The following is a 26,910-nucleotide window of genomic DNA, read 5'->3' as shown; positions in this document are numbered from 1 at the left end:
CATAAATCCTGGTCTTGGGAACTTTCTCCCTCTAATGATCTGGTACAGTTTTAAACTCAATTAACAGATCTTTTGTTTTCTCCACTGAAATACAATTCAAGCCCTTGGCTTGGATGCCCCTGGATTAATTCCCCGACCCCAACTGACCAAGTTTTAGGTTCTAATAATCAGACATAGAGGGACCTAGGCCCTACCTGCAGTCCTAGGCACAGGGGTGAAAGCCCCCTCACTCCCAGCCAGTGCTTCCCAGGGCTCTTCAGGGTCCTGCAGGCCTTGGCAATGTGAGACCCTGACCTTCCCTCCACCCTTCCATCTCTGCCATATTACAGGCCTCACCCCTACCTTAAGCATGGCCTCAGCCTCCTAATGAGGCTCCTTTTTTCCTGTCCAGACTCTTCAGCTTCAGTTTCTGAATATATTCAACATATGGTAGTAAATCTCATCAAAGTCTTCGTGGAATGGGGTGAAATATGTATGCAATCAAATAAATAAATACTGGTCTGTCTGCTCCTAAAGTTGCCCCCTTGAGTCAAAGTAGCTGAGTGCAGGGAGAAGATCTAACCATGTACTTCCTCCTCAACCCCCTCAGTGGGAGCATGCAGTAATCTACCAGATACTCACTGGTAAGACAAGAACAAGTGCATGAGAAAGGGGTAAGCTGAGCACATCCAATGTTCTGGAAATTGCAGGTTAGAGTCCTAACTCCTTCCAAGCTCCATCCGATCCCAGCTCACCCTTTCTGTCCCTGTCCTCACATAAACCCCATTATCACAGTTTCAGATGCATTCTGACCAGTGCCTCTGCCTTGCGCACACAGCCCCTCCTCTCTGTGGCCTATCTTTCCTTACACAGCCTGCTTAGTGTGATAACATCCTGGAAGCAGCCTCCCCCTGCCAATCCAGGCTGGGCACGTGTCTTTCTGCGATCACTGGCTGTTGTGCCCACTTGCCTTTTTCCTCTGAGTTCTAACAGTCACCTGAGCACACACTGGATGTCAGTGTGTGCTGAACAGGGGTTACTGCCACATAACCCCTCTATGAAAACACAGGCACAATAGAGAGCAAGTGACACAGGCTTCCTCTTACCACTCTGTGGTCTTGATTATTCATTGATGATTTGGTTCTTCTACCACACGGTAACCTCACAGAGGGCTGGGGTCCACTCTGCTATTCAGATTTATATCCCAGCGCGTAGCAGAGAACATGCTACAAGATAGGTGTGACGCGAACATGTGCTAAGAGAATAGACTCCACAAGCACGTTGATCAATGCCAGTAGTCAGATGGTGTCCATATACCTGCCACCAGTCCTGGGTTTAAAGCCACCTCTTGGGCTGCTCCCCAATATGCGCTCCAAGTCAGCTCAGTAGCAAATGATGGGGTGGTTTATTACCGACTTGAGATCAGAAGGTAGTTGGGGTTATTCATGGAACTGAGAATTTGCAAAGAAATCATGAGTTTTCCCTATAACTACTGGTAAATAGTAAACAGTGAGCTGTGAGTGTAAACAACATGGTCAGGTTTTTTTTATAACCATCCTCCATGCTCAAGGGACAAGAATCCTGCCCTCTTGCTGGATGGACCAGCCTTGTCTGGTGTAGTAAGTCAAAACATGCCACTTTAGCACAGGATGATTTTGAACTGCAGGCAAATGAGAATCAACAAACACAGAAAGTAGCCTTCTCAGAGCTTCCTTTTTGAACAAAGCAGAAACTTCTGAGACATGAGGACTGCTGTAAATCTCCTCTCTTAGGGAAGGTTTATGGTCATGAAGAAGACAGAAAGTTGGCACTAAGACGGGCCACACACACAGCCCATACTCCCGAAGTCTGCTACCTTGGAAACCTTTTCTTTTGTTTCTTTTTGTTGGTACCAGGGATTGAACCCAGGGGTGCTTAACCACTGAACCACATCCCCAGCCCTTTTTTATATTTTATTTAGAGACAGGATCTTGCTGAGTTGCTTTAGGACCTTGTTAAATTGCTAAGGCTGGCTTTGAACCTGTGATCCTCCTGCCTCAACCTCTGAAGCTGCCACGATTAGAGGCATGTACCACCCAGCCCCGCCCTTTTCTTTCATCTTATCACTTCTTTACAACTTCGTTTTTCTTTTCTTTTCTTTTTCTTTTTTTTTTTTTAAGAAAGAGTGAGAGAGAGTGAGAAAGAGTGAGAAAGAGAGAGAATTTTAATATTTATTTTTTAGTATTTGGCGGACACAACATCTTTGTCTGTATGTGGTGCTGAGGATCGAACCCAGGCCGCACGCATGCCAGGCGAGCGCGCTACCACTTGAGCCACATCCCCAGCCCCTACAACTTCGTTTTTCATTTGTTAAGATGCTATATAAGCCGAAATTCTAACCAACTCTTATTCCTGGAGACTCCCATGTATAAGAACAATGTTGTACAAGCTAATAAACTTGGCTTTTTCTTGATTATCTGTCTTTTGGTGATCTAGTTTAGAGGGCCCCAGCAGGAGAACCTAAAATGGGTAGAGGAAAGACTTTTCCTCCCTTAAACTGGGGACAAATACACCTCCTACTCCTCTAGTGAAGGTAGATTACTTACAAGCTGAGTCCATCTGGGGCTCTGGGGGCAGACCTGTCCTCACTGCAGGGGCAGGGACAGTAAACTGTGCCTTACGCAACTGCTGCCAGCTCACATCGGCTGCCAATACTGAACAATCTGGATGTCAATCTTTAGTACACAGTCATGACCCAGAACCACAGGACCTATGTGGAAACCAGCAGTCAAAATGGAAGACCTGATTGAGCAAGTCTCTCCACCCCCAATGAAAAACGGAAGAGATAGGAAACAAAACTTCCAAACATGCCAACTTTTTTTTTTTTTTTCAGAGAGATGTAAGAACATATTACATTGAGACAATAAGAAAAGGCTGTTAGGGAAAAGCATGCTGAGAACATTAAGCTCTTGTGGCAATTAAAACAAAAACAACAAAGCATGAGTACGGGGGAATCAAAACAACTCAATCCAGGTAATAAAACATTGAAAGAAGTGTATAGGAGTTGATGGATTAGAAAATCAGTTCAAGGAGCCCTCTAAGAATCTGTAAGGAAAAAGGCAAAGTGACAGAATTTATAGGAAAAAAAAAAAAAAAGGAAGATAATATACAGGATGTATTTGGCATTCCAACATCCATATAGCAATAGTAGTAAAAAAAAAAAAAATAAGTAGGGAATCAAAATATAAAACTGTAGAAGATTTACTGAGCTGAAGACTTGAGTGCTCAGATCAACAATGGTTATGGAGGATTCCTGGAAAAAGAGAAAGATCTATACTCATAACTTATCAAGGATTTCCAAGAGAAAAAAAATTATATAAGGATCCTTAGTAAATGAAAAACAGATTACTCACAGAGGAAAAATAATTAGAATTACTCATCTGAAACACTAAAGGCTGGAAATTTATGAAAGAATTGTGATTGCAACCTCAGAACTTGACAGCAAGCTAAAAGTTCCTTTATGTGTCATAGCAAAATAAGGACATGCAAATTAAGACACTGAAGGTCTCAAAAATAAAAATAAAATAACTAAATTACTTGTTGTTGAGGTATTCTAGCCAAAAGGAAATTCAATCACATTAAATATTTCAAGAAAGGGAAAGACAAAAAAAAAAAAAAAAAGAAAGAAGGAAAGACAACCTACAGAAAAAAATTTTTGTGAGCAATGAAACCAATTAATGTCTAAGGTTATGAACAATTGTAATGTGATTATGAAGCTTAGTAATTGTTAAAATGGATGTTTAGAATAGAAAAGGCAATAATCTGGAATTACAAGTTCACATTATTTCAACCAAGTATGAAAGTGGGAAGGGAAAGATGGAAAAGAAAAGTATGCAAAAGGTTTTATTTTGGCTGGAACAAAAATCATATTTTATTCTTCATAGTGATAGACAAAATAGGTTCTAATGTGTGTACCTATACATGTATATGTACAAATATTTACGGGTGTATATATAGAAACTACTTGTAAGCCAAGTGTAGTGGCACATGCCTGCAATCCCAGCAACTTGGGAGGCTGAGGCAGGAAGATGGCAAGTTCAAACTCAGCAATTTAGCTAGACCCTGTCTTAAAATTAAAATAAATAAATAGGGCTGGGGATGTAGCTCAGTGGTAAAGCACTCCTGGATTCAATCCCAGTACCACATACACAAAAAACTTTTGTACACACATTCAGTCAGCCCTCTGTGTCCACAGGTTTTATATCTGTGGATTCAACCAACCACAGATCAAAAGTATTCTTAAAAATTGCATCTGTACTGAATATATATATATATATATATATATATATATATATATATATATAGACTTTTTTTGTTATTATTCCCTAAATAATACAGCAAAACAACTATTTAAATAGCACTCACACTGTACTAGGTATTATAAGTGATCTAGAGGTGATTTAGAGTACATGCAGGAAGTGTGTTTGAGGTGGGTAGCAGTCCTATGACCAATATCCCTTGAACTACTGAGAACATATTATCATATTCAAAAAAATGAAAGCTTACAAATTCAATAAAAAATTAGTATAAAATGTATAAGAAAACCTGACAAATAACACATATTTTATACAAAATTGATTAACTTTATAGCTGGGCACAGTGGTGCATGCTTGTAATTCCAGCTACATGGTGGGCTGAGGCAGGAGGATTGTTAGTAGGCTAGCCTGGGCAACTAAAACAGACCCTCTCTCAAGATAAAAATTTAAGAAGATCTGGGGATGTGGTTCATTGGTAGAGTACTTGCCTAACAAATGCAAGGTCTTAGGTTCCATTCCCAGTACCACACACACAAAAAATGTATTACATTTATGGATATAGAAAATAGCCTAAACAAATATTATTAAATGGGAACTAGCTGTGAATTGAAATAATAGAACATCATGACCAAGTAGGGTTTTTCCTTCTGGTAATTAAACAATGGGCAACATAAAGAAACACATATTAAATTAATTTTCATAGTAAAAAGTGAAAGGATACCCTTACAGAGTCCTAAAGGACATCTATTCCTGTGGTAAAAATGAAACAATATTGGGGCTTAGAACCTGTCTCAGTGACAGAACATTTGCCTAGGGAGTGCCAGGCCCTGGGTTTGATCCCCAGCCTGCAAAACAACAGTAACAAAGACAAAAGAATAGTAACAACAAAATTCTTGGTAAACCAAGTACAAAAAATAAATTTCTTAATGTGATTTTAAGAAATTACCTAAGAAAGTCAACAATAAACATCATACTTAACAAGAAAATATTAGAAACTTTCTCTTTAAAGATAGGAACAAGATCAAGTTGCCTTTTCTAATCATTATTATGCAATATTGTTCTGGTGGTTTTGGACAATGAAACAAAGCTATAAAAAGTGGCAACATGTACAAGTATCCAGAAAATGAAAAGCCCTACAATTTTCAGATTTGTTAACCTAGAAAAGCCAAACAAATCAACTGAAAAACTTAACAGAGATAATAAGAGAACTTGATAGATGGCTTAATATGATATTAATTTACATAAATTAAGATTAGTGAGGACTAATCATAATCAGTTATAAATTGTAATGTAAAATTACAATTTTACATTACATTATTGAGTATTACAAATTATAAATTCAAGACCTATGCTAATAAAACTATAAAATCCAAAAGAAATAATCAGGGATAAGGCCAATTATCCCCAGATTTAATGCAATTTCAATCGAAATCCCAATGAACATGTAAGTTTTAAAACTGTATTAACTGTAAAAGGAAAATAAGTTTTGAAGAATGGGAAAAAGCAAAAAAAAGAACAGAGTCAGTCAGATCATTGACATAGGACAGAGATTTACAAACACACTCATGACTACATAAGCATTTAGTATAAGATTTAAAAGAAGGCTGGGGTTGTGGCTCAGCAGTAGAGGGCTCACCTAGTGTGTTACAAGGCCCTGGGTTCAATCCTCAGCACCACATAAAAATGAATAAATAAAATAAAGGCATTGTGTCCAACTACAACTAAAAAAAAAAAAAAAAAAGATTTAAAACGGCATTTCAGGGGATGGGGTTGTGGTTCAGCGGTAGAGTGCTTACCTAGCTTGCGTGAGGCACTGGGTTCGATCCCTAGCAACACATTAAAAAAAAATAAAATAAAAATTAAAAAAAAATAAAGGGCATTTCAGATCAGGGCACAGTGAGTATCTGATAAATGCAGTGGAGAGAACTGTTTTTCCATTTGGAGCTAGGCTACTACAGGCCTGTAATCCCAGTGGCTCAGGAGACTGAGGCAGGAGGATCGCAAGTTCAGTTGGTCTCAGTAACTCAGCAAGACCCTAAGCAACTTAGCAAAACCCTGTCTCAAAATAAAATATAAAAAGGGCTGGGGTTAGGCACGCCTGGGTTCAATCCCTGATTTTAAAAAAAAATCCATTTGGAGAGAAAAACAAAGCAATAATTCTTATACTATGCACAGAAACAAATCCCATATAAATTAAAGATTGAATTATAAAAACAAAGCCATGAAATTATTATTTATTTATTTATTTTGTGTGTGTGTGTGTGTGTATGTGTGTGGTGCTGGGGCACTGAGGTACACCCCCCAGCACCTAAAATATGAAATTATTGAAATAGAATATAGGAGAACATTTTTAACATTGGCATGGGGGGGGGACTCTTTCCTGGGATGCATAAAAGCCACTGTATCATGAAGAAAGAAATGGACAGATTTGACTACATAATACTAAAGACCTATGTGAAACACTATGCCACGTGCTAAGTGAAATGACAAAGGTCAATGCTGAGAAAACATATTTGCATTATAATAACTTCTTACACAAATAAAGGGAATAATTCCTCCAAGGTGGGGGACAGGCAAAGGATCTAAATAAACAACTCACAATGTTGCTTATTTAAGAACTAAAGGGAGGTACCTGAGAAAACCCACAGAGAAACCCAGTAGCTAAAACAGCCACTGGACCTTAAAAATCAGCAAAAGAAATGCAAATTAATACTATAAGCTGTTGAGGAAAGAGGAACAGGTAGGGCTCTGTCATAAATTCAGCTTGTAAGGCAGTTTATCAGGAAAGTACAGTCGTTTTCGATATGTCAGAATGAACAAGGATTAACTTCCCTTTGCACATGGATCTCCAAGAACTATACAGTATGTATTAGGAAGAGCCTTATATATCAATCTATTTGAATGGTTAAAAGTTCAGTTTTGTATGCTACCTTATTGGCTAAAAGGGAGGGAAACAAAACCTTATAAGACTATCCTATCTGTGTATATATTCACAAAGAAACTGCAAAGAAACATTCAAAACTAGTTACAAGGACTACTCACAACCACAGGGAGGGAGAAGAGGTGGAAATTAGGCAGATAGGAATAGAATGGAGACTGTGTAAATTATTTGTGAACCATATAAATGTATTACCTATTTAAAAATGAAATGAACATCTGCTGTTTAATGACAATAATTGTAAGTGGATTTGGGGGATTTTGTTTGGTTTTCTATTCATATATACATTCCCAGAGAGCACAGCCTAGCCTTACGATTTGGACTTTTCAGATAGAAACAAATGCCTGTGTCTGATCCTAGAAATCCGCCTTACTGAGATTCCCTGTTGGCACTTATGAAAAAGACCATTGTAAGATTTTCTAAAGGGCAGTTTGGTAATATATATCAAAACGTAAAATGTTCACGCTTCTTCGCCCAGCAGTGGCACTTCCAGAAACCACACTATTCACCCACGTGGAGACTTATAGCACAAACTGAGGTCATTGCCACAGAGGCTGCGGGTCCTTGGACCACATTTTAAGCTGTGAAGCCCAAAAGCTCCTTGTCTGCTTCTGTGTGACTTTTTTCTTCTTTGCTCTCCCCAGCCCCTACCCGTGGGGCCACCCACCCAGGGCTGTACACTCACCTAGTCAGCGCAGGAGTGCGGTGGTTGGGGTTGGAGCAGAAGATGTTGTTGGACTTGCGTGTGCCATCCAGGAACTCACGAGCTGACTGGCTGCGGAGCTCGGCCAGGGGACGTGCCTCATGCTTGAGGAACCACTGGTGCGCCTCAAAGCATTTGGAGCAGAGGAGCTGCTCACACTCAAAGCACCAGAAGTCAGCCGGTTCTCTGCAGCGGGTGCAAGCCGCCTGTGCATCCAGGATCTGCTGGTACACGGACAGGCGCCGCTGTAAGCTCTCGAAGAATACATTATCCAAAGGCGGGGAGTCATCGTCGCCCTGGGGTCTGGGTGCCTGGCAGATGGGGCACTGCAGGCCCGGAGCCTCCAGGCATCCTGAGCACAACGTATGCAAGCAAGGCAGCAGCTTGGGGCACTTGGCTGGTGCCTGGCATCCCTGGCAGTGCAGGAACTGGAACTCCTCTTCCATGGATTGCTGGAGAACCAAAGAAAGGGAGGTGAGGCCAGAAGTCCTGGGAGTCCCCACCCATTGGTCACCAGCCCATTCAATTGGAAATCAAGAGTGAGAGCTCACATTCCATTCCAGGCAGTCATTTAATGATGCAAAATCCTGGCCTATCAGGCCCCCAATTCCCCCATTTACTCATGCCTTCTTAATCTCACCATACAATCTACTTTCCCATCAGACAGAGTATTAGGCCCAGGGATATAAAAATGCATAGGATACATCCTTGCCTTCAATGAACTCAATTGAGACAGTGAATGTACTAAACACCAATCTCATAAACACAGTTTGTGAGGAGGCTCAAAAAGTTAATCATGGAACTATCATATGAGCCAGCAATTCCACTCCTAGATATATGCTTGAAAAAGACTTAAAAACAAAGATTCAAACAGATATTTGTACACTAATGTACATAGCAGCATTAGTCACAATATCCAAAAGGAAACAACCCAAGTGTTCATCAATAGGTGAATGAATAAATTAAATGTGGTCTACACATACAATAATGGAATATTATTCAGCCTTAAAAAGGAATGAAATTCTGATACCTGAACCTTGAAGGCATTATGCTAAGTGAAATAAGCCAGACACAAAAGGAGAAATACTGAGAGATTCCACCTACGTAAAATATCCAGAATAGTCGAGTTCATAGAGACAAAAAGTAAATTAGAAGTTATCAGCGAACAAAGGAGCTATTGCTTAAATGGTACAGGTTTATGGGGTGATGAAAAAGTTCTGGAAATAGATGATGGTGATGGTTACACAACATTATTAATGAACTTAATGTCACAGAATTATACAGTTAGAAATGGTTAATATGGTAACTTTTATGGTATGTGTATTTCACCACACACACACACACACACACACACAAAAAGTCCCACAAAAGTGCTCTCAATACAGTACTTGGCACATGAGAAGTATTCATAAATTTTAACCAGTATTGTTAAGTAATGTTATTCTTAGTTTTAAAATGTTAATAATAAAAGTTACAGCAATATGATGTTATTTGTGCTCTCATGAAGGGGAGCAAAATGGCCCGGAAAAACATAGAACATGGTGCCAAGTAGTTCCTTTGGGGGTGAAGGTGAGGGTCCCCAGGAGAAGGCTAAGGCAAAACTTGCAGGAGAAGGACTTAACAACCCGCTTGTGGGTTAGGGGTGGCCAGGAAGGGTGTTCTGAGAGAAGGACTGGGAGACTTCCTTAAGAAGAAACCACATGAGCTGGAGCTAGGCCTTGGCCACGGTAACCTCTCCCTTCTGGGTTACAGTTCTTCACTTCTGATCTGGAAACTTGGGTGTTGTGGTTTTGCCGTGCCTGGGGCATGCCTCTAGCTCCAGGTCAGTGCAATAGGGCTACTACCTGCATTCTCCCTAACCTGAGGTCCATCATCTGGGAAAAGGCAAGGCTCCAGTATAAGTGGAAAGGCCAGTCAGCTGCCACTGACCCTTCCCATTTCCCAAACTGTTCAGTGGAGAATCACAGTCCAAATCGGTCCCCCCAGCTCATCTTGGTTCCCCTTCCTACTCTATCAGGCCCTTTGGCTACCCCAGCCAAGAGGGTCAGGACCCTGATGTCTGGCCTTCGCTCTAGTGTCACTCTTTAAGATACCTGGCCTCGATCTTCATTACTCTTCGCAACTCTCCCACCACAGCAAACCAACAAAGCCTAAACCCCTTCATCCCCAAACCCATTAATACCTCTGCTGGGCTGTGGCTGGGCTGGTGGCCTCCGGAGGGGGACTCCGGGGGAGGCATGGTGGGCGTATGAGGCAGGACAGGGTCCTGCTGGAGGCCAGGAGATCCGGCGGCTGCAGGTTCCTGCTGCATATAGCCCAGCGCAGTTTCGATTCTCCGTTTGGATCCTCCGTTTGGATCTGGGAGGGCGGGAGAAGAAACCCAACTCGTGGCGTCAGTCAGAAGGCGGTCTCCCGAACTGTCTCCAAAGGGGAGGTACCGGCGGAGGGCCCGCCTCCGGAGAGGAAGTGAGACAGGGCTGGGGCGGGCCTAGGCGCGGAGAGGCGGGCTGTGGGTTTTGAAGACTGGAGCGGATCTGGGAGGAGAGCAGGGGAGGCGTGGCTGAGCTCCGATAGAGAAAGTGAGGCTGAGCATTCCGCCAGAGAGACTTTGAGTCGTTCATACATCTCACCTTGGACCTAGCTTTGTGCCCACCCTAGCTGGTACCTGGAGCCCTGGGATCCGGAGATGAACCACACACGGCCCTTGCTTCAAAGAACCCCAGATCTAGTAGAAGAACCAGCCCCCAAAAGGAGACTGTCGCGTAGTATGGGGACTGGCTGGAAAGGAGATTACTCATTTGGGATTTGAGCAAGCAGCGGGAATTCAACAGGGATAAAGGGACTGGGCGGGGCGGGCGGGGCTGGAGAGGGGTGGGGAACACTAAACAACAACTGGGCAAAAGGTATGGAGGTTTGAAACTGGAGAGCCTGTTGGCGAGGTAGTTTGGGCCACTTTCAGATTTAAGAGGGAACTCATGAGGAGTGTACTAAGGAGACTGGACCAGTTTTGGAAGTGATAGGAAATTTGTGAAGGGTTTGGAACCCAGGAATCTCACCATCAGCAGTGTGTGTTAGGACAGTCTCTCTGACAACCTAGTTGGACCATCCTAGGAGAGGGGTGTTATGCTCGAAATTGGGACCCCCAAAAGACCACCAGAGACCCAAGATCGATGTAAGCAGCAAAGAGGTGTTTATTGCGAGCTAGCTCCGTGCACACACACAGCAACTGGTGACGCTGAGAGGGCCCCCCCCCACCCTGCCCAGGGTTTGCAGCAGTTTTATACATTCTTTGGAGAAGGCAGGGACCCCCACATACATCATAGCTTCTTTAGCAAATCATCACACACCCGGGAAAATCAAACAACAACTCTAAAACATGATTAGCACATTCACTGGCAGGAACAAGTTGGGTAGGGGTGATTGGTTAGTACAAGAGGGGGATTTCTTTGAACTGATTGGTTTAAGCCAAGAGGGGTGTTTGTGCTGAACTACATGGTTTCCCAACACCATAAACTACTGGGAGGGCCATCTGGCATCCCAGGTATTTCCCTGTCTCATGCTGATTGGTGGCTGCTAGGGGGTTGTTATGGGTCCCCACCTAGCCTGACAGAGTCAGGGACACCTGGTGCAGCAGATCTCTCCTGTTATTTGTAGATAAACCACTTAGCAGGGTGGGAATGTGCCTAGGAGTGCTCTGTGGGTCTTTCCAAGGACAAAGTTCATGTCCCTTCCTTGGACAGGCTTTGCTCTGAGGTAGAGGCTGTTTTTTCAGGGGCTATGGGATGCAGAGGAGGTTCCTGAGTCAGAGACTGGGAGGACACTTGTTTGTTTGGCAGTTGGGGAGGCTTGTGCATCTGAGATGGTGGGAGAAAGGAAGGAAGTGTGTATGGAGCAGGTATGAAGAGGTTAAGGAGACAGTAGCTTAACTCTTGGCTGATGAAAAGCAGGCCAGATCCTAGCCAGTAAGGGTAGAAAGGTGCAACTCCAGGCAGCTTCACTGAGCCAATGTCTCTGGCTTCAAACTTCAAACCAACCCAATCACTGCACTGGCCCCTGCACACACATCCTGTGCTCAGTTCCAACATGGAATAGACTAGAAGAGATTGTGTCGAGGCATTGCTCTTGTAAATAGTAGAATCTGAGGTGTATGTGTAGGGTCCAGAGCTGGAGGGAGATCCAACATCCAGGAACTGTGAGAGCCTTCAGGAGAGTGACATATCCTCCACACCTGGTCAGTGCCCCCTAGGCCTTTAGAATCAGGCTGAAGCCAGATTTAAAATTACGTAGTCAGTGTAGTTAGGTAAATCGGGTCTAATATCGAGTGAAATCTAAAATGGAGGCCATGCTGGGAATGACTCAGGGAAAACACAGGACAACTCAAGGAATGTTAATGAAGTCCCGAAAAGGCCCTAGGCCAAAGTCCACCTCAAAGAAATGTTATTGGAGCCCAGGAAACAGCCCCAACAGATTTGGAGATAGCCCATCCCAAAAGGTGATAATTAAGCCCACTTGTGTCCCACCCCTCGGCCCTCCAACCTACATTCCATCACCAAAACTATAAAAAGGGGAAACAACCGCACTTCCACGGATTCCCACCTCTTGGGTCCCCTTCTTCCTCTGGGAGAAGTCTTTTCTGCTGTCCTTTAATAAACTTCTAATTTCTATTCTGACCTTGCCTCGGCGTGCTTCTTTGGTGTTATTCTTCAACATTGGGGAAGCAAGAACTCGTCACCGGTCAACAGCGGTATCAAGGCCACCAAACTAGGAAAAGCCAAATATCGTGGGTAGCTATATGCAGAAGGGATTTGGTAGTGAGCTGTGGAGAGTGATGAGAAGCCCAAGGAGACAGAACTGGGAAAACTTTATTAGTTTCATTGCTAGTTTTGGAAGGTAACCTGCTCCCAGCCTGCCCCAACATCCTGTTGGAAGTTAACACTTCTCAGAATAAATTTGCTATTTACATTTGGGTTAACTAAAGACATGGAGAGGCAAGTTCCTTTGGTGCCTGGATCAAGGGCTGTGCTGTGATGATCTGGTGACTCTGATCTGTTAGCTTTAGTCCATCCTTTCCTTGTACTCTGCACCCTGACTCTGCACATGAAATTGTTCTTTTGGTGCCGAAGTTCAGCCCTTTCCGCTCCACTCTGTCCATAGTGACCTGGCTACACCATCATTCAACAATATGTACTGAGATCTGTTCTGGGACAGACCCTGCTTGCTGAGCTGTGGGGACAGAGAGCAATTATTTTGTGAGGTATGTTCTAGAGAAACCCTAAGTCTATTAAGACCTCGCTCCCTGTGTGAGTTTGGACAGAGAGTGTTGAGAAGGCTGAAAACAGCATTTCCTTTGTTCTGGAGGTTTGGCTCCTGAATGTCCTCTTATGAAGCCCAACTTCCCTCCTCCATTTCTAAGTTCAGGTAAGATCTGGGAGGAGGTGGCAATGACCCCGCGGGCTGCCAAGAAATCAGGCCACGCCCCGACGCCTGCGGCCGCAGTTCGATCCTCCCAGCGCAGGGCGTCGCCATGCTACAGCGGGCGCGGATCCGGGTCGGCCTCCTGCTCCTATGCCCAGCCGCCGCCCGTGGCGACGCCGGAGAAGCCGGAAGCGGCGGCCGGCAGAGGTTGTGGCCGCGCAGAGGCGCGGGGGTGTGTCCCCGTCAGGAATCATGCTCGGCAGGTCCGGGTACCGGGCGCTGCCCTTGGGAGATTTTGACCGTTTCCAGCAGTCGAGCTTCGGCTTTCTGGGCTCGCAGAAGGGCTGCTTGTCCCCAGAGCGGGGCGGCGTGGGGCCGGGGTCCGGTGAGTGGTCGCCCAGCACGGCGAACCCGGGAGAGGGGAAGACTGGCCAGTACCCACAGGCCGGAACCCTCTGCCCCTAAGGAGTTGGCCGGCCTCGCACCCTCAGAGGAGGGACCGAGAAGGGGAACGACTTGTAAAGTGGAGAGGGGGCTGGGCCCGGCGCTGGGGTGTTTCTGCTGATCTGCTCTCCCTAGGGGCCTGGCACTGCAGCCTCAGAGCCAGCGTGGCTTCCATCTTCCCGAAATTAACCGCATCACATTTCTCCTCGGCTTTTATCAGGGCATAGGTTTCAAGTTCCCATTATGCATAGGTCATCAGCACCCTACAGGCGCTTTGTGGAGAAATGGAAGAATATTCACCCCAGGGTAGAATCCCAGGGACCTGCCATCTCTTTTGTAGCTGGAGAAGATACACAGAACAAAAAGGCAGGCCTTCAGCAATCCATTGTCTGTCCTCACCCTGTCTTGCTCCAAAGCTCTCTGTGGTTCCTTTGGCCACAGGCCAGATCCCATACTTCTCAGCCTGACCTTGGAGGTTTGGTGCCTCCCTGACCCTTCTGTACTGACAGCTGCTCCTGTCCAAGGATTTCTTTCCTGCAGAGGTCACAGTGGGTTAGAGTGGGTCAGGCAGGAAGTGGAACCTTGGTGTCCTGTGACTTGGGAAACCCAGCAGACATGAGCTTCATGAAAGATGGAACCGAGGTTCCTTTCTGCTTCCTGTCCAGGATTGGAAGAAGAGGAGCAGAGAATAAGCTCATCCCAGATTCTAGGGCTTTCTCTGTCATCCTGGACACCTGGTTCTCTCTTTAGTTTGGATGTGCCTTATCTTCCTACCTCCCCCCTCCACACCCCAACCACCATCACCATCAAACTGCTTGAATTGAAATATGCATTTTTGATGGTTCTTAGGGCATTAAAATGGAGTGAAGAGTAGAAAAGAAAATTTTATCCCCATCTCAGGCTCCTATTAATGAGAAATTAATGCTGTATCCCTATCCCTATAGGCTAAGGCATTGTTTCCATAAGAATCCCTTGAAAGCAGTCTTCTGGAGCATTTGGTAGAGGAGGAATGTGTTATGCCAACAGCATTCAGCTCAAGCCAGCACACATTTAAAGATGCCCAGGTACTCCTGGGCTTCATGACAGGCATGAGTAGGCAGTATAAATTAGACAAGGGATTGATTCCTGCTCAGTACAGTAAGGACAGCATTGGATTCTCAGGTTCAGAGACTTGCCTAGCAAAGAATAAGGCCTTGTGAGGGTCGTACTTCGGATAGATTAGTTTTGATGTATGGGAGGAGGGAATGAGCATGTGTCCAAAGATATGATTGAGAACTGTGAGAAAGGTAAAGTGGGCAAAAGGTACACCTGACCAAGCTCATTGTACACAGCTGCCAGGCCATCTGGTGTTCCTTGACTGCCTGTTCTCTCTTGCCCCCAGATATACCCCAAAGCTGGCCCTCCTGCCTCTGCCATGGCCTCATCAGTTTCTTGGGGTTCTTGCTGCTGATGATCACCTTCCCCATTTCTGGCTGGTTTGCCCTGAAGGTAAGACTGGCTGGGTCAGTCCTAGAGTGGTTGGGTCATATTGAAGTTTTTGGCATTGATGAATGAATTCTCCATATTCTGTTATCACAACTCTATGAAAGGGGCAAGACAAAAATTTTCTTTCCATTTTTAATATGAGAAAACTGAGGCCCAGACTTGTCATCATGGGGAATCAGTAAGGAATAGAACCATTAGGAAGTCTTCCCAAATTTCTGAGTCCTGGGATCTGGACAGATATCTTGGGCAGATCATCCTTCCTTTGGGCTAGGTCAAATTAGAAATAAAACACCCTACCTGACCCAGCAGGCAATTTGCAATAGGAAGCCAGGTCTCATTTTCAACAAGTGGTGGTATAGATGGAAAAAGGATAAGTAATAGATCTATACCTGCAAGCTGTGGTGAAGGTGGAAGCCCTGTCAGGCCCTCCTCTTTGTGTGGCCCAAGACAATAGTCACCTTTTCTAGAAAGCCTCTAGGTTTGTGTGATCTGAAAGGGAGTTCTTTGATGGTTCTAGATCCTAGTTCTGAAATGCCACTGAAATAAATACTGTGTGACCTTGAACAAATTACTGTGTATTTCTGGGTCTTCAATTCTCAATTTCTTCAACATCTTTAGGATTCCAGGGACCTGAAGTTGGCAAAGCCTTTTGTTTGCTGTAACAACAGCTCAGCCTTTCCCCCAGCTAATCCAAGGGCAGACAGTTTCCTGATGTGAGTCATGTCTAGCTTTAGACAACAAAGGTGAAGTTTCCCTAAAAAGTTAGGGGCTGGTAGCGTGTTTGCCTGGCATGCGGGAGGCACTAAGTTCAATCCTCAGCACCACATAAAAATAAATAAAGATGTTGTGCCTATATACAACTAAAAACCTACTTTAAAAAAATCAAGTTAGTACAGTGTGGTGATTAAGACATATGACCTTTGGAGTCATTCAGAACTGCATTCAAATAGTGCCTATTTCACTCAGGTGCTATGTGATTTCTGAGTACCTCTCTGAGCCTGACCTCTCTGAGCCTTGGTTTTCTTATCTAAAAACAGTTAAGGATACTTGATTGTGACCGAGCAAAGGGGAGAGGGGAGAAGGAAGGATCTGGGAAAATGTCACTGGCCAGCTTAGGCAGACCACTTCCCACTCTTTTTTTTTTTTTTCAAATATATTTTTTAGTTGTAGGTGAACACAGTACCTTTATTTTATTTTTATATGGTGCTGAGGATCGAACCCAGTGCCTCACGCATGCTAGGCAAACACGCTACCAGCCCCTAACTTTTTAGGGAAACTTCACTTTACTTCACTTCACTTCACTCTACCACTGAGCCACAATGTCAGCCCCCGCTTCCAACTCTTTTCCTTGCCATTGTGGACAGATCGTGCCCACCTATGAGCGGATGATTGTGTTTCGACTGGGCCGGATCCGCACCCCCCAGGGACCTGGCATGGTTCTGCTCCTGCCCTTCATTGACTCCTTTCAGAGAGTGGATCTGAGGACACGAGCCTTCAATGTGCCTCCTTGCAAGGTAAGAGACTTCCCAGCTACTCTGGACAGACAGAGTAGGGCCTTGTGCAGAGTATTCTATGGGTGCTAGGGCATTGGCCTGAAAGTAGCCTTCTGGGAGAGTGGGAGAAGAGAACAGAAAGTCAAAGTAAAAGCTAGGAGGGCATCCTCACTCTTTACACTGATCCCATGGCCTTGGGGACACCATTTTGCCTTTAAGGAGTTATCTGCCAGGTGGGTGGGTCAAATTTGGTGGTCCTAGTGGGCATGACCTCCTTGTAGCCCCAGCCTCCTAAGTGTCCTTTCTCTCTCATGGCCACTCCCAACAGTTGGCCTCTAAGGATGGGGCTGTGCTGTCTGTGGGGGCTGATGTCCAGTTCCGTATCTGGGACCCAGTGCTGTCGGTGATGACTGTAAAGGACCTAAATACAGCCACGCGCATGACAGCCCAGAATGCCATGACCAAGGCCCTGCTCAGAAGGCCGCTGCGGGAGATCCAGATGGAGAAGCTCAAGATCAGCGACCAGCTCCTGGTAGGCGGCTCCTCACAAGGTAGAGCTCAGAGCTGGCACCTGGTCACTTTGAGCAAACACCAGTTTGTTCTAACTTTAGTTTACCTTTTGTGCCAAGAGTGTAATCACCTCTGCTGATCCAGTGATCTGAGTTGAGGAATAGAAGGTAGCCTAGTCATAGTAATCCTGGGCACACATGGTACTAATAAAGGAAAGCACCCTTGCGGGAACTCCTAGGGCCCTGCCTCTGACTGCTGAGGTTCTGTCTTTCATTGCTCTGACATCAACATGAGGCCTCATGGTGATAGGAGGGGGACCCTTCCAGCCCAACCCACTAATGAGAGTTCTGTGCTCATAAGGGAGCATATGCATTTTTGTGGGCTGATTTTTCTCGCTTGGAACAGAACAAAGAAACATGGAGACATTTGATCTTTTTCTTGGATTTTCTCCATGAATATGAAAATGATCTACATGGAATTCACCTTAAATTCTTTGCTCTAAAAGATAGGATAAACATAAGTGCAGGAGCAGTGGCGTGTCCCTCACAGCCACACTCAACTTGTGCTTCCTCCCTTTTGCTTGTCCTCATGGAGGAAGGTGAGAGAACTTTTCCCTCTTTCCCCTCCACTCTGATCTAAACCCAGGGGTATGGGATTGGAGGACAGAGAGGGAGTGGGATGAATGCCAGTTCTGGAGATCCCCAGCTCATTCCATCAAGGAGGTCAGCAAGCAGCCAGCTAGATGAAGTTCCTCAGAAGGTTACTCCTGATCGTAACAATAGCCCTCACATACTCTGTCTGTCGTGGTTCACAGAGCCCAGTGCTTGCCCCAGAGTATCTCATCTTCACATTTTTGCAGCAAGAGGGCCAGTATTACTGGAGGGTGGAAACCCAGACTCAGAAATTATTCAACTTGCCTTTAAGAGCCACAACTGGCTGGGCATGATGGCGCACACCTGTAATCCCAGCAGCCAAGGAGGCTGAGGAAGGAGAATGGCAAGTTTGAGGCCAGCCTGGGCAACTTAGTAAGACTCTGTCTCAAAAAATAAAAAGGACTGGGATGTAGCTCAGTAGGAGAGCACCCCTGAGGTAAATTCCCAATACTTCCCCACTTGCCTACTCGCAAAGAGCTGGACCAGAGCCAGAGCCCTTGATCCCCCACCCTCAATAGAGTGTTTGATCTAATACAATTCAGACAATAAGTGATAACATATTTTTATTCATAAAACCTCACACCCTCAGGAAGCTGAGGCAGAAGGATTGTGAGTTCAAAGCCAGCCTCAGCAAAAGCAAGGCACTAAGACCCTGTCTCTAAATAAAATACAAAATAGGGCTGGGGTTATGGCTTGGTGATCGAGTGCCCCTGAGTTCAATTTCCAGTAGCAAAAAAAATCAAACCCATATTCCATTATATTTATCTTTAGGAAAAGAAAAGTGGATCTCTGCCCTGTTAAAAATTGCCCTGGTATGAAAGGGGCAGTCCATCCTGTGATGTGAGAGTTACTCAGGGCCATTGCCCATACTCACTGGGCACCTGGCAAAGCAAGGGCAGCACCTGAGGTTGAAGCAGAATCTCCCCAGCCCTGGTTCAGGCAGGGATTTTCAATCTCATTTCTTTTTTGCCCACTTTTCCTCTGAAGGGATTGCAGACTGCCCCTCACTTGCTGGCTCCTCCTCAGTGGCTCACCTGCTAGTGTTCTCAGGTGGCTCCACCTGTCTGCTGCCCTCCTGCAGCCTGGCCACCCCATCACTCTGCAGCAGATCCTGCCTCTACATGCAAGAAAAAAAGAAAAACAACTCTCAGACAGGAATCTTTTGGCCTCCAGCTTCAACCTCCACACCCTTCTGCATGATTTTCCTTACTCATTTCCTGCCTGCATGCCCTTCTTGAGGCTCATCTCTTCATAGGACAGTGCTCTGGGCCCTACCTTCTCTAGGACTCCCCCTCTCTCTCCTTCCCTCTCTCCCTCCACTCAGGTTCACTGTCTCTTTATTCTTTCTTCCCTCTTTAATGCACAGAAACATTCTCCTTTTGCCTGCTTCACCTCTAGCTCTTACCTCTCTCCCCTTCCCTTCTGGAAGACTCCCATTTCTCTCATCCCATCCTTAGTCAGGCTTCCCCCAAGCTCCTAAGATAGCTGTGGTGACATGGTGACCTCCCTCTTCCCAGCCCAGCAGACACTTCTCAGCCTTCCCTTCCTTCACCTGATGACAGTGTTTGTGTGTGTGACTCCTCCTCTTCTGCTCCCCTTGACCTTGCTAGTTCTCCTGACTTTCATTGTCCAGGTTCCTGCACTGTCCCCTTCTCATCTGTCACCTCTCTGGGAGAGCTCACCCACCCAGGACTTGTTTCCTCTGGGCACTTATTGTTCACGGCACACAATCCAGTCTGACTCTCCTGCACCTTGCTCCCATTTATCCAGCTTCCTGTGGGACCCTTGCTCTCCCACAGACACCCAAAACTTTCAGAATTAAAAAACAAACAAAAGAGCACTTATCACACACACCTCCCCACATCCTGTTTGTGTGAGTCTCTAAGTGAATGCCATATTCATGAGCCCAGGAAAACCACACCAGAAGCCTGCTTCCCGCTCCCCTGCCCTCTATGCCATGGCACATCCAGGCAGCCATAAGCCAAATGGCCCTGTGCCTGCTGCAGCTTGGCAGTTGGCAGAGTTGTGCTCCCTCAGTGAGTCTCTGCTTCACTTCACCCTTCTTCCCTCCACCAAACCTGTCTGCTTTCTTCCTGCAATTTGAAACAGTGCCATTTGATCCCCAAGCCTCCATCATCAGCCCATCCAATTCAGTGTCCACACAGCAGCCAGGAGAGTGTTTCCAAAAAGTAAGTCTGTTCTGTCACCTCCCTGAGTGAACTCCTCTCTGATGTCCTTGTTGCCTCAGAAGAAATCCAAGTGAGTAGGAGGAGGCTGCCTCTGAGACTTCAGCTGTCTCTGGTCCCCCAGCCCACACTTTAGGTTCTGACTAATTGGAACTCTGGCTGCTTGAAGTGCCCAGACTTCCAGGTTCTTCTCTCTGGGCTTTGCACATGCTGTTCCTATTGCCTGGAAGGTCCTCCACCTGGAGAGTCCCCCACTGCCAGTGTCACTCTCCCTGTTGCCAGCCCTCCCTCCTCCTTGTTTGAGCACTTGCACAGCTGGACTGTCAGCATCCCCTGCCTGTGCTCCCTACGGACAGGTGTGGGACTTCCAGGTCCACATGTGGCCATAGTGGCCCACCCAAAGAAGGTGCTCAGGAAAGGTTTATTGCATGAATTCCATGTCTTCCCTACTGTCCTTCAGCTGGAGATCAACGATGTGACCAGGGCCTGGGGGCTAGAGGTGGACCGCGTGGAGCTGGCAGTGGAGGCCGTGCTACAGCAGCCCCAGGACAGCCCAGCCGGGTCCAGCCTGGACAGCACCCTCCAGCAGCTGGCCCTCCACTTGCTGGGAGGGGGCATGAACTCAGTGGCAGGAGGTACTCCATCTGCTGGGCCAGGTGAGGAACCTGGGGAGCAGGAGGGAGGTGCTGTTCAGTTTGGCATGGAGCTGACTTTGCTACTTGCTCCAAGCACAGTGCACGCTCTGCCTGTCTTTTGACCCATGCTGATTCTAGGATCAACCCAAGCTAGGGCAGTGAGAAGAGTCCAGGTTGTGTGAGTGTGGAGAGGCCTGTGGCAGCCACCGTGAGAGGAGATAGCAGTAGCTGGAAAGAGGGTTTCACATCTGATCTCAGCTGGAACAGCTAAGAAACAGGATTTAGGTGTTTAGGGTAGAAACCTAGGGGCAGCCTCCTGGCATGGAAGCAAGTTGATCAGAAGCCAAAAGAGGCAGAGGCCACCTGTCCCTGGGAACACACTGACCTGCCTCTCTGCCTCCCTCCCCAGCACTTTTGGCCACCCCAGCAGATACCCTGGAGATGGTGAGCGAAGTGGAGCCACCTGCATCTCAGGGCCTGAAGCAGCCTGTGGCCGAGGGGCTGCTGACTGCTCTGGAGCCTTTCCTGTCTGAAGTGCTGGTCAGCCAGGTTGGGGCCTGCTACCAGTTCAATGTCATCCTTCCCAGTGGCACCCAGAGCATCTACTTCCTGGATCTTACCACAGGTGCAGCTGCCCTCCCCACATTCCCCTCATACCCAGTTGCTTATACACCTGATCCCATGGCTGTTTTTTAGGCCGCTCCCACACACCCTGTAGGAGCAAGGCTTCCTACTCCTGCCACCAGTTTGGGATGGACCCATGGCAGTCAGGGGCTCTGACACCATTTCTAGACAATAATTTTCTGGGCCTTGCTCTCTGCTGTGGGAGGACAATTGAGACAGCCAGGCTGCTGATACCAAGTAAGTCTGTTCTGTCACCTCCCTGAGTGAACTCCTCATGTGGCAGGAAGCCTGCCACATGCCAGGCTCTGTGCTGAGCACTTTTGTGCATTATGTCACCTATTTCTCACCATCAGCTTTGATTTAGGGCTCATCATCCCCTTCACATATTTGCACACTGAGGTACCAAGTGGCCTATAGGATTAGAATCCAGGGTATTAGAACCCAAACTGTTTGTGTGCACATGTGCTGGGGATGGAGCCCAGGGCCTTGTGCATGCTAACCAGGTGCTCTTACCACTGAACTATGATCCAGCCCTAGAACCTAAACTCCTAACCAGTATTCTTTGCTCCTTCCAATGGGACATGCTAACCTCTTCTTCCCTCCATAGCTGTCTGTACCACATCCCTACTAATGCTCAGTTTTCTTTCCACCTACAGGGCGAGGCAGGGTGGGACATGGGGTTCCTGAAGGTGTCCCCGACGTGGTGGTGGAGATGACTGAGGCAGACCTGCGGGCTCTGTTGTGCAGGGAGCTGCGGCCCCTGGGGGCCTACATGAGTGGGCGACTGAAGGTGAAGGGCGACCTGGCAGTGGCCATGAAGCTGGAGGCAGTCCTAAGGGCCCTGAAGTAGCAGCCCTGGCTGACCATCCATTGCCCAGCCTCAAGTCTGGCACTAAGCTAGGGTGCTTCTTGAAGGAGGAGGTGTTGATCTGCACTGTAGAAAGTTGAGGCCCTGAAGAGTTTCAGGACCAACCAGGAGCCCATGGATGGAGGCTGGGGGCCAGCAGCAGCTGGGAGTTCCTGCCTGCAGTGGTTATCTGACAGGCCTTTGCCCCCACCAAGTGCCCAGCCCTGAGCTGGCTACACAGAGTAAGGACAGGAGAGCCAGGACTGCCCTGTCCAGCCGACTACCTGACAGGAGAGGCAGGACACACAGAACCAGCCTGATGGCAGCTGGTGTGGTACCTGTGTGAAGGATCAAAGTGCATGGCTCAGGCTACAAGCTGAGGGGATCTAAGAGGGTGGGGGAGGGGGAGGGAAGGCAACTCCCTGTAAGAGGCCCCTGCAACAGGACTGGGCTGGGCCCATCTTCCTGATTGCAGTCTAGGCCAAGCTGGTGGGGGAGGGCATGGGACTGCAAGGCCTGCAGCTTCTATGGCCCCACTCCTGAAGACACCTTGATTCATCTGCCAGCTCCATCCTGCATGCCTGATGAGCTGGGCCAGGGCAGCATGCAGGAGAGCCCTGCTGTTCCTGTATGTCTTACTAGAGGTTTAAAAGACTCTGACAAATAAATGTGGTGTTTCCAATGTGGAGCAGAGAAGAAGTGAAGTGCGGCTATGGGGGTATAGGGTGGGCTAGGAGGGCTGCAAGGTAATGCCCCTCTGCTACCAGCCCAGGAATGACCTAGGCCCTGGAGGCTGACCTAGAGCATCTGGATACCTGTAGTTCTTCCTCCTGAGTCTCAAAGCCCCAATATGCGGGGCCCAGGGCTTCTTTCTGTTCTTCATATTTGGGGATACAGGTTGATCAGGAAAGAGGGGTGTGGTTCTACAAACATTAACTTGATACAGGACAAGGTGAGGGGCTCATCACATTCAAGAGGGGAGTTGGGGCACTGCCAACTGCTGCCCAACTTCTCTGCTGAAGAGAAGGAAACAGGCAACCAGTCCTGGCCCTGGCCCAGCCAGCTTTCTGCTCCAGTGCTCCAGTTCACAGAGAAGGGGCCTCTGACTCTCCAGTGCTAAGAAACGAATCTCGCTTCCTGGACAGACTTGTAGGGGAAAAACCAAAACCAAACTGCAAAAACCAGAGCTGCCTCCTTGAGGAACAGCCTTCAGCTTGTCCTCTGGCACCAGGCCTTTCCTTTGGGGCCCTTTTCTTTGGCACCAGGGCCCATCCAGTTTGCTCCTCTCCCTGCTGGTGCCAGACACTTCCTTGGTGGGCCTTCTGGCTGGCCTGGGGTGCCTTCTTCAAGTCCAGCATGTCCCTTACAGCTGCAGTCATGGAACTTGGGTCTCAGCTGCGGGGCCCTCCTCAGCCCCACCCTGCCGCTCCTGGCTGCCCCTCTCTGCTCACCTAGAGGCCTCTTGTGGGCCTGTCCAAAGCTCTCCTTCTAGGACTCAGTTCCAAAGTCCCCACTGGCCACAGTGCTGCCCCTGAAGCCCAGCAGGGCTGCTCCTCTGCCTCTGCCTGTCTCCTCTCTTTCAACTGTCACTGCTTATTCCCCACTGTCTCTGCTGCTGTACCTTTCTGCTGGGATGTGAGCTCCAAGTAAGCACAATTCACCCGCATATGCCTCCATGGCTGCTACACATGTAATGGCAAGTGCCCTGGGAGTACCAGGCATCTTCACCATGGAAGCTGGCACTATCTCTTGGCAGGGACCAGGGGGAGCAGTGAGGAAAATGAGATCATGATTTGAGAGAAACCGAAACTCTTCAGGTTTTCTTCATGGGTATGGGAAGATCAACAAATTTTAGGGGAAACTGAAACTTTTCTAGATGTCTAGGTGGAGGGCAAGGCCTGCCACCACCTGCCGCGGCTCCACCCTGTGAAAGGAGGCAAGGCCAGCACTATAGGAACAAGAGCCTGAGGTTCAAAGGCCCCTGGGCTAGGAGGACCAAGCAGACCTTGCAATCCACAGGTGAGGGAGGGCCAAGGCCACCTAAATGGCTTCCCTGAGGAGGCCAGGCCTGAGACTGCTGCCATGTGGACCTTGAGAAGAGATGGAAAATTCACCCTGCAGAGGGGAAGTCCCTGGCAGAGCACAGATGGAGAAGAAGCAGGCTGGCACTTCTGGGAAACTGAAACCAAAAGCATGAGGGGTTGTGTGCAGGGACTTTGTAGGGGGCGCATAGAAACAGTAATTACTCTGTGCTGAATATGTCCCTATACTGGACTAGGCACTTGATACATTTTACTTCAAATAACTTGGATGATGATCTAGTCTAGTTAATGTACCAACATATAATATGCTATTTTATTTTCATTTTTAGCACCACTGGGGATTGACCCCAGGGGCACTTTACCACTGAGCTTCATCCCCAGGCCTTTTTATTTTTGGAGTTTGGCTCTTGCCCTGGTTGACCTTGAACTTTCAGTCCTCCTACTTCAGCCTACCCAGTACCTGGGATAAACAGGCTTGGCTTTGATGTTTATTTTATTTTATAAATTAAAAAAAAAGTTTTTAGTTATAGATGGACACAATATCTTTATTTATTTATTTAATTTTTACATGGTACTGAGGATTGAAGCCAGTGCGTCACATGTGCCAGGCAAGTGCTCTACCTCTGAGCTACAATCCCAGCCTTTGTTGTTAATTTTAAATAAGTATTTTCATTTTTGGATAGGTAACACATTCACATGATTCAAAAATTAAAAGAATTGTCCCTCACACACAACTCTATCTATACTCTTCCCCACACCTTTTTCATATGGGATTCCCCTGCTATTAGTTTCTTGGTGGTTCTTTCAGGTTTTTTTAATTATTTTGTTTTGTTTTAACCAGGAATTGAACCCAAGGGTGCTCAACCACTAAGCCACATCCTCAGTCCTTTTCATATTTTTTAAATTTTGAGACAGGTCTGGCTGTATGACCTAGAGCCTTGCTAAGTTTCTGAGGCTGGCTTTGAATTTGTGATCCCCCTGCCTCAGCCTCCTGAGCTGCTGAAATTATAGGCGTGCACCATTACACCCAGCTTATTTTTTATTCTGAGACAGGGTCTTGCTAAGTTGTTTTCGGCCTTTCTCCTGCCTCAGCCTTGGGAGTAATTGGGATTACAGGAGTGTGCCACCCACCTGAACCTGTTTTGGTTGGTTGGTTGGTTGGTTTTTGGTACTAGGGATTGAACTCAAGAGGTACTTAACCACTGAGACACATCCCCAGCCCTTTTTTTTTTTTTTTTTTTTTTTTTTGTATTTTATTTAGAGACAAGGTCTTACTACATTATTTAGGGCCTCACTAAATTGCTGAGGCTGCCTTTAAACTTTTGATCTTCCTGCTTCAGCTTCCAGAATGACTGGGATTACATGCTGGGTCACTGCAGTTTGTTTTCAGAATACACACAGTACCTAAGAAAATCCAAACAGACATCCCTCTGGGCTTTTGTTGATGCTGTTTTTGCACAAATGGCAGCATACCAAACACAATGCTTGTTTGTACATCTAACATTACCCTTGAAAATCTTTTCATATTAGCACATACAGACTTTCCTGATTCTTTTTTGTAGTTACACAGGATTCCACCGTGTGGATGTGTCATTTATTTAACCTGTCCTGTATCTGGGGACAATTGGCTCATTCTTGCTTTGTGTTACTTTGAACATTGTTGCAGTCCCTAACCTTTAACAGGTAGTTTCACCTATGGTTGAGTTATCTGTAGGATGAAATCCTAGAAATGAAACTGCTGGGTCAAAGTATTTGTAGTTTAATAAATATTTCCCAAATCCCCTCATTAGGAATTATACCCATCATAAGTGATTGAGAGTATTTTTTTTCTCATAACCATGTCAACACTGTGTTAGTAAACTTTTGGGATTTTTTTTGCGGGGGGGGGGGGGGGGGAGCCTGGTAAGTGAATAAATGGAGTCTTGGTTTAGTTTTTTGTTTATTGTTCAATTGTTTGATAGATTTTAACAGTTGAGGGCTGGCAGAGCCTGAGTCAGGAGGATCCCAAGTTTGAGGCTAGCTCTTGAAATTAGTAAGTCCCTGTTGCAAAATAAAAAGGGATAGGGATATAGCTCAGTAGCTTCTGGGTTCAATCCTCAGTGCCAAAAAAAAAAAAAAAGGAGTTGGCTTTCCAGTCCCAGAAAAATGTAGCATATATTTACTATTTTTAAAGAAGGTAAAATTTGCATGTAATAAAATGTGTCATTTGATGTGTTTTGACAAAATGTGAACACCTGGGTAACTGCCATGCACTACAGTGAGACAGAACATTCCCATCCACTAAAGTTCCCCCTTGTCCCTGAGGGCCTGGATAGTCCCAGCCCCAGGTGATCACTGATCTACTTTCTGTAACTATTGATTACCTTTGCCTTTCTAGAATGTCATGAATGAAACCATATAGTATATACTCTTTGTGTCTAGCTTCTTTCTGCCACTGTAATGGTTTTGAGAATTATACATGTTACCATGTGTGTCTGTAGTTGGGTCTTTGTTATTGTTAAGCAGTATCCCCTTGTATGGATAAAAGCACATTCATTCTTCATCATTCACCTACTGATAGATATTTGAGTACTTTTCAGTTGGGGTTCTTTTCTCTTTTTTGTAGCACAAACCCAGGGCCTCTTACATGCTGAACAAGCCCTCTTACCAGTAAACTATATC

At 46.3% G+C, this 26,910-nt stretch overlaps 2 protein-coding genes across 6 annotated transcripts in view; one reads left to right on the top strand and one right to left on the bottom strand.

Annotated features, from left to right (window-relative positions):
- Pml (PML nuclear body scaffold) overlaps positions 1-10,316 on the bottom strand; it is a 44,297-nt gene extending 33,981 nt beyond the window's left edge. For all 4 annotated transcript variants that reach the window (XM_076851077.1, XM_076851075.1, XM_076851078.1 and 1 more), the window contains exons 1-2: positions 10,098-10,316; positions 7,898-8,367 (exon numbers count right to left, since the gene is read on the bottom strand). In XM_076851077.1, coding sequence (XP_076707192.1) covers positions 7,898-8,367; positions 10,098-10,226 — 599 coding nt within the window. In that variant the 5' untranslated portion in view covers positions 10,227-10,316. The remainder of the gene's footprint in view (positions 1-7,897; positions 8,368-10,097) is intronic.
- A 3,179-nt stretch (positions 10,317-13,495) lies between these two features.
- Positions 13,496-26,115, top strand: Stoml1 (stomatin like 1). 2 transcript variants are annotated; one of them, XM_076851074.1, is made up of 7 exons: positions 13,496-13,593; positions 15,156-15,262; positions 16,624-16,773; positions 17,081-17,284; positions 20,562-20,757; positions 21,146-21,361; positions 22,017-26,115. In XM_076851074.1, exons 2-7 carry the CDS (start codon positions 15,224-15,226, stop codon positions 22,208-22,210), a joined length of 999 nt encoding a protein of 332 aa, XP_076707189.1. In that variant the 5' UTR covers positions 13,496-13,593; positions 15,156-15,223; the 3' UTR covers positions 22,211-26,115. The 2 variants fall into 2 exon arrangements, with proteins under 2 accessions (XP_076707189.1, XP_076707188.1); XM_076851073.1 differs by having other exon boundaries at positions 13,501-13,715.
- The last annotated feature ends 795 nt before the right edge of the window (positions 26,116-26,910 follow it).

The sequence above is a fragment of the Callospermophilus lateralis genome, chromosome 3 (genome assembly GCF_048772815.1).
Source record: "Callospermophilus lateralis isolate mCalLat2 chromosome 3, mCalLat2.hap1, whole genome shotgun sequence".
NCBI classification, from domain to species: domain Eukaryota; kingdom Metazoa; phylum Chordata; class Mammalia; order Rodentia; family Sciuridae; genus Callospermophilus; species Callospermophilus lateralis.
This window is presented reverse-complemented; position numbering and strand designations above follow the sequence as displayed.